At 28.7% G+C, this 12906-nt stretch overlaps 1 protein-coding gene across 1 annotated transcript; it reads left to right on the plus strand.

The window, feature by feature from the left end:
- Positions 1-1166: 1166 nt before the first annotated feature.
- LOC106776414 (LOB domain-containing protein 37) lies at positions 1167-2517 on the plus strand. The gene is made up of 2 exons (XM_014663867.2): positions 1167-1575; positions 1662-2517. The coding sequence occupies exons 1-2, from the start codon at positions 1392-1394 to the stop codon at positions 2195-2197; spliced, it is 720 nt and encodes a 239-aa protein (XP_014519353.1). The 5' UTR covers positions 1167-1391; the 3' UTR covers positions 2198-2517.
- The last annotated feature ends 10389 nt before the right edge of the window (positions 2518-12906 follow it).

The raw sequence follows: 12906 nt of genomic DNA on the forward strand, positions 1-12906 counted from the left end.
TATCAAATTTTTTTAACTTTATTTTTTGTTTCAAGCACGTTTCATTGTAGCATTTGGATTGTTTACACTGTTTGACACATTTTTGCTTCAATGTTAACTGAGAAACGTGTTTGAAACAACAAATAAAGTTAAAAAAAATTGGTAAAAATGACTAAAACCAAAGTTTTCTAAAGTTGAAGGACTAAATTGTACCATAGTTTGAAAGAGGAACTAAAACCAAAATCGCTCCAAAGTATAGAGACTAAAAACATATTTAACCCAAATAAATGAAGTAAATTCTCAACAAAAAAATCCTTCAAACTCCATGTATTCAACATATTATAAAGGAGACAAACAAACAGGATTCACATATATCAATTTCCAGACAAAAATACATATAAATAAAATTGGTGTCAAGATCAGTGATTGAATCGACAACTATTAAACAGTGATTATTTTCCATTGTGATGGTTTAATAAAAACAAAATTATATATTTTTAACTGTTAAAAAAGCAAAAGTGCATCTTCTAAAAAGTTATTCTATTTTTTAAACACAAAACGGAAAAATAGTTACGATAAAATTATTTTCTTTTATGCATAATTTTTTTTCACTTGAAGCGAATAATGTTTATCATTATTTTATTTCTGAGCTATTACTTTTTTATCTTTTTTTTTTCATGTATCAAGCAGACCGCTCATAATTTTCTAGAAATACTTATGCACCAGAGTTATTACATAAACTGTAGTGAAGCTAAATCCGTAAGTTTTTACCGAAAATAGCATCTACAGGGAACAAATATTCTACTCCCTCAGTGCCAAAAGTGAAGCATTCCGAATTCTGTGTTCTTTATTTTAATGATAAAAAGAATATAAATAGTAGTGTGGTATAGAAATATTATTATTGTCCCAATTAGAAAAAAAAGGAAGATTAGGAAGAGTTGCATGAGGAAAAATGGAGGGATTCATTCCAATGGTGAAAAGGACAGCCACCCATCAATATCTGAAAATTGTGTGAAGGCCAAAGAAAATGTAAAGAATCCAACGGTGGAGGAACATCCATCCGCGGAGACACGGAGCCGCTCACGCCCAACTCCTTGGAATCTCACCCTTCCATACAACCCACCGCACGCAGACACAAACACACACTACCACTAACACTAACTCACTCCAACTTAACCTAACCATGGTTAATTCCCAACTCTCTTCTCTCTCGCTCCTCCCGTCACGTTAACGTTTATTTATACCCCAACTGCACCCCGACTCAACTTCCATTATCCGCCTCTCCGTCTTCCTTTCCCGTTAATCCTTGTCTTCCTCTGCTTTGCCTTCCATGTGAGGCTGATTCTGCAGAGTTCACAAAGCAAAAACACACACACACCACTCTCTTACTTTCTTTCTTTCCATAGGGAGGCATGAGTTGCAACGGGTGCCGCGTCCTTCGAAAGGGTTGCAGCGAGTCTTGTATCCTGCGGCCGTGTCTACAGTGGATCGATACTCCGGAAGCCCAAGGTCATGCCACTGTCTTTGTTGCCAAATTCTTCGGTCGTGCTGACCTCATGTCTTTCATTTCCAACGTCCCTGAAGCCCAAAGGCCCGGTAACTTAATTTTACTTTCACTTCACTTACAGACCTCGCTTTTTTCTTCTTCTTTTTTCATGTCTGATACATCTTCTTTTGTGCAGCTCTGTTTCAGTCTCTGCTGTTTGAAGCTTGCGGACGAACGGTGAATCCCGTCAACGGTGCTGTTGGCCTTTTATGGACTGGAAACTGGCACGTGTGCCAGGCTGCGGTTGAGACGGTGCTGCGTGGAGGTACTGTCAGGCCGGTGCCGGAGCTTCTAGGCCTTGACGCTCCCACTCCGGACGACGCGTCCGAAGGCGAAGTTACCTGTAACGACAAATGGAGGGTCCGAGATCCGAACCCGAGTTTCCGGTTGCCTGGTTCGATGTCCGATAAGGCTGCTTCCGGAGGTAAACGCAAACGATTGGAAGAGCTTGCAAAGCTGCAGACGGCCACCACTGATCTCAATCTCCGTTTGACACCGAGTTTCCTGCAGAACGCGGCGAGCTTCGGTTGCCGACAGGAAATTCGATGGCCGAGATCGCCGTCGATCAACTCGGAGGAGTCCGGGACAACTACGGCGGCGTGCTTGGAAAGCGGGATCGGAGATCACTACGCTCCCGACGGAGGCCGGAAAGTGTTAAACCTGTTCATTTGAGAGCTTTCTCTCTCCTCTCTCTATGAGATTCGTGTTTGAGGGGTTCTCGCTCAGGCGTCCTTTTTCCCTCTTTTTATCTCTTTTATTTAGAGAAGAGGTTTTCCCGGAATTGAATCCGGTGAGATTTTGTTAGAACACCGGCACAGGATTTTTCTCTCTGTCGTTCTTTGTAGACGGACATGCAGGGAGAGAAAGATGAGGGTTCGTCGGTGATAAATTTTCCTTATCTTCTTTTCCTTTTTTTTGTTTTGTTCTATCAAAAGTGTTATGAAGAATATTAATTATCAAATAATTAAATACATATTTGGTGTTTTTCGTGATGCTTCTACCGAAAGAAAAAAACATGGAGACTATACATTTATGTGACCTGTACATGTTTGGATACAGTTTTAGCGGTAAAAAAATTGGTGACTTCCTTAATTTAAAGGAAATAAAAAGGATGATGAATATTCAGGTTTTGATTATTTGCGTCCAGGTTTTCCAGCTCCGTTTAAAGAATTTGACCTGATCCATTCATAAACGGCATGTGGGAGCTGTCTGATGACTCAGACTCAATCCATATGACGTTAGTTATTTATTTATCTGACCTTTCAACCTTTCAACCTTTCAAAGCTTATTGCATCCGCTTGAATAAATAAACAAGCATCTGCGGTTGAAGAGGCAGGATCTGATTGCTTTTATTTTATTTTAGACTCCAACTCCTTCAGTATAATCGATTTTAATATTTAATACTTTCAAACGAATTCTTAAGTATGATTTATAGGCCTCTAATCAAAGGCTTCTTAATCACACATAATAATTTTGACCAGTGATATACTTGAGGAATACCAGAATAGGCAGTGAGAGAGAGAGAGAGAGTTTGAAGTTTGAAGTTTGAACAACTTTATGGACAGTGGAAAAATAACTTTGTTGGCAAGGATCACTTTTGTGAAATCCTAGACTTTATGAACTCTTCAAATTACTACAGAACTCGCATATGTTGTGCGGTTTCGAATCATCTTAAGAGTCCAATCCCCCTGCTTTGATGGAGGAGTTTGATAAAAAAAAAGTGAATGTTAAGCAGAAAGTAGAAAATAAAATAAGATAAAATATGTGTGTATTAGGATCTATTTATCTGCCTGTTACTAATTATGCAACCATTAGCAGTGAATAAATTAACAAAGTGAAAGAGTGGGAAAGAAAAAAAAGCATAAGTTATTGGGTGGCCTTTGGAGTATGCAAGGAGGCATATAAATTTAAAATGACAGTAGGAATGGAGCTGCAAAAAAACTGCCGATCGCGTCAGTGTCTAGTTTGGCGTTCTTTTTGAGTTGTCCAATTCTTACTAATTATAACATTTCTCATCTTTACAATATATTAAGCAGTTAGTTTTATTAATTATCTTTCTTCGTGAACATAATTTTTTTTTAGAAATTTGTGAATTTTCTTTTTTTTTCTGTAAAACACTTCTTAAATAAAACATGTTGTACTTTTTGTCCTCCAAGTCGTAAATGGGGGAGGAAGTGGAAGCCACCCAGTAGACAAATTAGAATTACAATATTTTGGTAAATCCCATACGATCCAATCAGAGTGTAAAGGGAAGAAGAGCATTAGGTTTCAGTTGAATTGAGAAAGAAGTGAATGAAAAGTTAGTGCAAGGAAAGAAATGGATTTATTATTTGTTTTTACAAGGCTGCGTCTCGCCGCATTTGAGCATGGAGCCCACGGAAGCTTCCCGAAGAAGAAGCAGCTCTATGTTGAAGTTGTATAAGGTAATTCATTGATGTCACTCCAAATTCTATCCACTTTGAATGCTCCTCACCTAGACTGCTTTATACAGAGCTACGTTGAAAATACATGGATTTCTTTCTTCACTAATCTACTCCTATTTATCACATCATGTACCCACTTATTCCCCACTTTACTGCAAAATTTCTCTTTACATTTTAGATAGAGATCTGTCATATTTTAAACCATATTATCATGTAATATGAATGATAATTCACAAGCACTCCATGTTGGACTAAAAATATAAAAATGTTATTCATTTCCACCCAAAAAAAAGTTTGTCAACAAATATACACTTAGAGAAAAAAATTGTTAGGTTTAGATGTATATAGACCATGAGAAAAAACAATTGTGTAATAGATGTTCATAAAATAAAGATGTACGAGTATCATTACTCAAAAATATATTACTTTTTTTTAAGTTTAATTACATATATTTTTATACTCGATGTTTACACAGTTTTAATTTTTAATTTTGCACTTTTTATCATTCAAGTTTTCTATTTCTAGATATTTTACATTTCTATTATAAGCCTGTCAAATTATAGAAAGCAATATAATGTGACATGAATGTGGAGGAATACATTTTCAATTTTAAAAAGTTTAGCTCTTTTTTTTTTTATAAATGGTAATAGTTGTTCTTGATTAAAGTTAAAGTTAATATAATCTTAATTAATGTATCTTAACTCAATGTCACGTCCTCAATTAGAAAAACTTTAATTTAATCTTGACTTAAGTGTTTTTACTTCAACACGCGGTATAAACTTAATTGTAATGAAGACACATTGTCTTGATTTAATTCATTTGACCTATTTAATTAAGCTTAAGTAAGATCACCTTTAATATGATAAATCTTATAACATCTTTTTGGTAGTTAGCATTTGAACATTTTGAACTTACTTTAACATGGTTATGTACAATACAATTTTCGTGTAATCTAAGAAAAAATGTCTTTAGATTGGTTCGAGGCTTCTTCAAATAAATTAAAGTGTATACACATTGATTTGACATAATATGAACTATATATACCATTTGCATTAAAGAAAAGAGAAAATAATAGGTAAAAATTTGTAATTAATTGGAAAGAACGAAATTTTGTTGGTAAATTTTTAATTTAAACATAGATAAAAAAATGTTATGGTAGGAAATGGATGACAAAGAAAAGTTGGCATGTTATTAACATAAAAGCTATGGTGAGAAAATTAATATATGATTGTTTATTATTAGATCACAGTAGATTATGTCTTTCTCTTTAAAAAAATTATTTCAAACACGGATAAAAAAAATCAAAGAAGTTGTTCTCTATCAATATTTATGATGGAAAAGTCAAAGTTTTTCAAAAACCTTCTACAAGTAGAAAATACACAATATAATAAAAAACATTGTAACAATTTGTAAGATACTCAAAAGCAAGGACAAAAGGAGTAACTTATATATGAATCAATGCATCTATCATGATTTAAGCATGAAAATCATTCATTTCTCTGACTTGCACATGAATAATGAATTAGCTTAAATAAAAAAAAATTGAATACTTTTTAAGTGATTTCAATCAATGTACTCTTGACTTAGTTCAAACCCATATATCTTTAACTTAATCTTAACCAACATATATGTAATCCAATTCCAATTAATTTGTATTAAACTTTTATTTAGTTTTTTTATCATCAGTAAAAGTTATGTTTACATTCTATATAAATAATAAATATATATATATATATATATATATATATATATATATATATATATATATTAATTTGACCTTATCTTCACGTGAGACTTTTAACGAATTTTAAATTTATTTAATTCATAATAAATTGTCCAAGGATGGATTAACTTTTTAAAATTTTTAAATTTATTTATTAGTGAACCTACATGATGATTTAGAACTAAATGAGTTAGGTATGTTGATCTAAAAACACTAATTTTGAAACTATTGAAAATAAAAATAAAAAATAAAACTGTAGACAGAAGTACAGAGTGATATTATTCTACAAAAATCTCGTGTGTTGTGAAACTAGGTAGAGAATAAAGAATAGGTGCATAGACGAGGTTGGCACGTGGATAAAAACATGGAATATGAAAAAATGGATGTGGCAAGCAAAATTATTCGAAGGAGGACAATATAAGCTAGCAAAGGTGTGACGCGGATTTCACCATCGTTCCCTTTCAATAATTGGACAACACGACAAATTCCAAGCTTCTTGGTGCGGATGCAGTCTCGCTATTCAACATAAAGATATCTTCTCTACAAATTCTCATTTTAAATATCGGATTAAATATGTTTTTAGTTTCTATACTTTGAAGTGATTTTAATTTTAATTCTTCTTTCAAACTAAGATACATTTTGGTCCTTTAACTTTAAAAAACTCTGGTTTTGGTCTATTTTACCAAATTTTTTTAATTTTATTTGCTGTTTTAGACTGTTTCTCCATTAACATTGAAGAAAAATGTATCAAACTGTGTAAACAATCAAAATGCTATAATAAAACGTGCTTGAAACAACAAATAAAGTTAAAAAAAATTGGTAAGAAGGACTAAAACCAGAGTTTTCTAAAGTTGAAAGACTAAATTGTACCTTAATTTGAGAGAGAAACTAAAACCAAAATCACCCCAAAATATGGGGACTAAAAACATATTTAACCCTTAAATATCTTTCTCTATCCACGCTCCTAATTAAATGTTAAATTATATATTTTCCTAATTACATCTCATTACTGTGTCATAAACCCAAAATTAAGAAACTCATTAAAATGTTTTCACCAGTAGTTTCTCTTTCACCTAGCAACATAACTTATTAATTCAATGCTTACATGATTTCTCTTATTTTTCCTTTTCTTAATAAAATCTCAGGTTTGAGACTTTTATTGAGAAAATATATATTAAAAAACTTATTTTTCTTACCGGGCACGTCATTTCGACTATAATAAGTCACTTTTCCATTTAAATAGAAAATTCAAAATATATACTTTCGGTGAGTAGATATTTTGTTATGTTAACCAAATATTAAAGATTTAAATATGAAAATTGATTTTTTGTTTCGAATTTTAGTCTCTTATTTTTATAATTGTGTAAACTTAATTACTTTAATCAAATTTTATTAAATTTATTTAAAGTTTTAAACATGTTTTTTAATAAAATTTGAAAAAAAATAATATATTAAAAGAATTTAAATATTATCCTAAAATATATCTAAAATGTTAAATAAATTTATTAAAATTTATTTGAAAACATTAAATTTAAAAATTTCTGAAGTCCAAAATTAAAATTTTTTATAACACGTTTACTTTTTTTTTTCAGCGGCGGTAACTATTGTTTTAATATAAACTTAGCGAAAACATCTTCACAAATTTTCATTATTTAGATAAACTATACACCTAATTATTGATCTAAATAATAATTACATAAAAATTTATTTCTCTCCACGTATGTTATCGGCGAATAAAAATAGAATACGAATTTAATTTATGATATCAATTGAGTTATAACGATAATTACAATGGAACAACAAAGAAAACTTTTATATATATATATATATATATATATATATATATATATATATATATATATATATATATATATATATATATATATATGTGTGTGTGTGTGTGTGTTTTAAGACTCTCAACCTAGTCACAAGTTTAAGGGCATTATTTAAGTACATGTACCCAAACGGGATTATTCCACTATAATAACATGAAGAACTAATAAAGTATTAAAAATCTTCGGATTTATTTAATCTAGGCGCATAAATGTAAAAGCCATTAAAACACCGTAAATAAGATATAATTTATTAAGTAGACACTCTTCATTAATTATTTTATTTATTTCACCATTTTTTATTTTATTGACTTAAAAGCATTAGAGCGCGTAGAACCATATCAATTTTGTAAAGACATTTATATCATTGGAAGAACAATGACAATATTAACTTTTATATTATATTATATATATATATATATATATATATATATATATATATATATATATATATATATATATATATATATATATATAAACACAAAAAATAATACATTTAAAAAAAAATTAGTTAATTTTATGCTGGTGCTCCATCAAATTTTGAGAATATTTCAATAAAGCTTAAAAATATTTTAAAAGTAGTTATACGTCACAATATACATATAATTAAACGTTAAATAAACAGAAAATATATAATTAACAAGACAGTACTTAGTTAATGCTTCGTTGAACTCTAAAAAATGTTTAAATAAAAATAAAGATTTTTAAAAAATGTATCCACAAAAAGAAAAGAGAAAGTACGTTTCCAGAATATATAGTTAATGTCCATGAGACAATTTTGTAAACTGTATGATTGAAATAAAGTAAAAATAGATCAAATAAATAAGTATATAATATAGTTAAAAAGATTATATAAGAGCGATAATGTTTGAAATAATTTATTATTTGCAAGTTGGGGAGCATGGGTCTACCTGAAAGCGAGATAATGCGGATGACGTTGTCACACTATAACTTGCTGCTCTAAGATTCCCTTCTTCGATGTGCTACATAAGTGACCAATTAATTTAATTATTTATTCTTTTAAAGTGTTGAATTTCTGTTTGCGAGCAAGGCCACATACTATGATTTTTTTTTTTCTCTGGCCCTTGGTATGTTTTCAAGGGTGCTCCTTTCCAACTCCACCACAGGGTTTCAATTCCCAATTTCCATTTTCATTGGCTCCATAAAAAGGTACAAGTTCCTTACATCCAACTTGCGACCAAAACAAGGACAACTTCGTTTTCAGTTTAACATACATCGTAGGTTCAATTCGGAGAAAAACTTCAGTACGTACCCAACAAACACGCACCACTAAATTTAAACACAAACACATCTATGGCTTCTCAACGATTCCGATTGGTCCCATTTCATTATAATTCTTAGGTTTAATAGTCAATTTTATCCTCAGTTTCGTTGACAAATCTTAATTTAGTCTCTCGTTTTAAAAGTATTTGAAATGGGTCATCATTTTCAAAATTTTGAGTCAAATTAGTTCCTTTTGTTAAACAGAAACAAATGGTCTTAAGGATTCAATGATTTAGCATAAGAGATATAAAATAATATCTCTTCTGCCAAATCATCAAGCTCTTAACGTTGTTTGTTTCTGTTTAATCGAAGGGACTAATTTGACTCAAAATTTTGAAAGTAAGGACCTATTTCAATCACTTTTAAAACAAGAGACTAAATTGAGATTTGTCAACGAAACTGACGACAAAATTGGCTATTAAACCTAATTTTTAGAATAATGATATTTTGATAACATTTTCACATTATTTATATTCAATTATTTGATTAGTTCAAAATTATTTTACAATTAATAATAATTATAAACATTAACATAAATCATTAACAAAATGACACATAAGTAATATTAAAATATTATCAAAATATCATATTCCAACCACCATTAAAAGTTACAAAAATTTATACTTTTCTTTTTCTCGTTTCCCCGCTTCTTATCATCATGTATGTGATGGTACGAGGAGTTGTACTTTTTTTTACATTATTGGTTTTGTCATATTTTTTCTATGTTCCTTTCGTCTTTGTTAAAGCACTTCAAAAGTTAAAAGATAACACGATAGAGTAATGTTCAACGTATACTTCTGTGGTACAAATTATTGATATTAATATTGGAGACAAGAAATCAGAAGGATCGATTTTCTGCGTCCAGGCCACGTTTGTTTGATTATTTTAAGAACAAAAAAGTTTTTTTCTTTTTTGTCTAATAAAGGATTTTGATGCATTTGATGAATTTCAAAAAAACAAATATGATTTTTTTTTGTGTGACGCTTTTTTAAAATAAACATCGTCTTAAAAACTTTATAATAAAAATACACCCTTCTCTGTGCTAGTTATGTTTCTACTTTTTCTTTACTTCTTATTTTTATTCTTGTGTGCTGTTTATATTAGTTAAATAAGCTTTTTTTATTATTATTATGATTGCAAATCAATACATTTGAGTATATAGTTAAATAACAATCACGTAACATAAGGATTTGTGTTTATGTGATAAATATGTGAATGAAATCACTTCCTCTATTCTTTTATAATTGTCATTTTTCCGATAAAAATTTGTTATGGTTATATTTAAAATTTTAAGAATACAACACTTTTTCAAGTATATTGTTTTTATATTTATTATGTGTAGAATTGTTTGAATATAATGGAGAGAGAAAATTGAAAAAAAAATATGATATGTACATTATTTAAAGCTAATAAGTATAATAATTAATAACTTCAAAGTGTTTCATGGTTAGGTTTAGAATTTGAATGCAAAGTGAAGTGCTTGGACTCTTAGTTTATCTAGAGCTTAAAGGTAAGAAATTTTGTTTTTTGAAATATTTTTTTTTAGTTGTCCTTTAATAATTAGGGATTTCATGTTTAATCTTGTCAGTGAACGAATACTGTAATTAATTTGGCTACCACCATGAAATCATGGAAGTAATTATAGAATTCATGTTTATATTAAGTGTTACAATTTGCATCTGTAGGTAGAAACAAGAATTATTATATACATGAAATTGTTTTGGCAAGTCAAATTGGTTCTTTCGTGGTGACTTGCTAGAATATGTTAAAAAATGGAAAAACTTGAATGGTTGCTTGAAAAATGCTGTTATTGAAATTCGTAAAAGAATGTCTAAGATGGAGTTTTTACTCTTCAATGCTGAATGTAACTTTAGAGTAGTTTGACCAAAATTTGAGTGTAATTAGACAGGATATTTACTTCTAGAAGACTTTTTCTAATACTTAAAGTAATTAAGAGTAAGAGAGTACAGATACATTATTGTGATAAGTGAGTATTTAATTAATAAGATTAAATTAAAATTTCCTTAATGTTTCATAATATATAGAGAGAAAAGTTAATATAACTTTTTATTGAAAATTATAATTAGTTTTTTTTAAAAAAATGAATTATTTTGGTTTCACTTCTAAACGAGTTAATATAACTTTGTTTATTCTATTTATATAAACGAGTTTATAGTTTGTGATTTTAATTATTTTTCTCAGTAAAACGTATTATGTAATGAATTTACGTGAAATGTAATAAATAGGTGGTTAAGGAATGGTATTTTGCATATCGATAAAACCTTTATGTTTTAGTACAATAGTATTTGGAGAGTTAATTCATTTTATTTATAAATGGTATCATTAGTTTTTGGAATAGCAAATCAGTTTATTTAAGTAATTATAAAATTTCATTTCTCTTTAGTTATTGGACTCACGAAAACCATAAAGGAACAGTCTCGTATTATCTTAATTTTTCTTCAAATCCAGCATTGAATTAAAAAACACGGTGTAGTAAAAATGATCTTTAGAATAAAATCTGCTTAATTAAATGTAAAATTTTATTATTGTTTTCATTTAAGTTATCCTAAAATTGAAAAAAGTTAATTTAAATTTTAACAATTATAAAAAAAAATAACACCACTTTTAAAGCACTCTGTGCAATCGATTAAGGTAATACAATTTGTAGTGAGATTTTTTTTTTAAGGATATCTCATGTACATTTCATAAAAGTTAACATCCAAAATATATGGAATAAAACCGTGGTAATATAATTAATTATAGGTTTACATTACATAATTTATCAATCTTATCATCGTACATGTTTAAACTGTGAAAAATAAAAATATAAAACAAAATTAATGTATACTCTGAAATTTCTTAAAACAAACAAGATCAAACAAAAATAAATCATGTTATACAAGATATTTTTATGAAATAAAATTATTATTATAAAAATAACTATATTCATTATTTCTTGTTTGAAAGGAAACTCTTTCTCAAAAATCAGATCTTATTTGTAAAACTCAAGTCCTGAAGACTAACTTTAGGTTAAAACAATTAATGCGACAACGCCAGTCATAAATATCTCTAATATTCTGGTCAAGTTTTGTAGGAAGGAGTATTAAAAATGGGAGGATATTTTTTCAACTCAAGTAGGTGTGGGGGAATTTCTTTTAAGAGTATTTGATGAATATTCTTTAGTAAAGTTCAAAATTAATTTGGTGAATTGCTTTTACCAACTTTAAAATGAGAGAAACTGAATTAAAAATATAAAAAAGTTTCAACAAAAAAAAAGGAACAATTATTAAATTAATTGATTGATTGTTAATAAAACTAGTCATTAAGTATATTAATATATACTTTGTACTTATAATACAATTATCAAAAAATTCGATAACCATGCCTTGAACAAGCATAACCAAAGATAAATGACACCATACCTTACAAATTTTCGTCAGAGAAAAACAAAAAAGGCAATAATTTATACATCTATTCAATTTTCAATAATTTATAAGGAGAACCCTTTGTATATGAGATGGTTATAATTACTGAAGCGACTATCTTTAAAAAAAACGAAAATAAATGTTAATTTTAAAATAACCCATACATAAATTTAAAATGAAAATTAAATAAAAATATTCTACAACATAGTTAGTTCCAATTTTACTAAAAAAAATATTTTCATTTTTTCTTTGTAAAAATTCCTGAGGAAAAATTATTCAAATCATAATAACTTAGTTAGTTTGGTGATATACTGTTAAAGAAAAAGTAGTAATATATATTTAACACATGTGGCCAAGTTTCAACTTTTTTATATTAGAAAATCAAGCTTGTTTAATTCGTTTTATAGTTCACTCTACTAAAACTGAATCATAATCTTTGCATTGCTAATTAAAATGGTTTACAACTTCCAATTGTTATTTATTAACCTTTCTTATTTGCTTCGATTTCTACGTGGTCATTCTTAAATTTGCAAATCCCAACAGCGGATAACATCCTCATGGGTCAAAACATTAACCTCAAATCTCACGAAAAAAGTTCAATCATAAACACTCAAATTTTCCAGAATTTGTTTATTTAATTTAAAATAGATAAAAATCTCGAATGCTAATTATATATATATATATATATATATAT

This window comes from Vigna radiata, chromosome 11 (genome assembly GCF_000741045.1).
Source record: "Vigna radiata var. radiata cultivar VC1973A chromosome 11, Vradiata_ver6, whole genome shotgun sequence".
Lineage (NCBI taxonomy): Eukaryota > Viridiplantae > Streptophyta > Magnoliopsida > Fabales > Fabaceae > Vigna > Vigna radiata.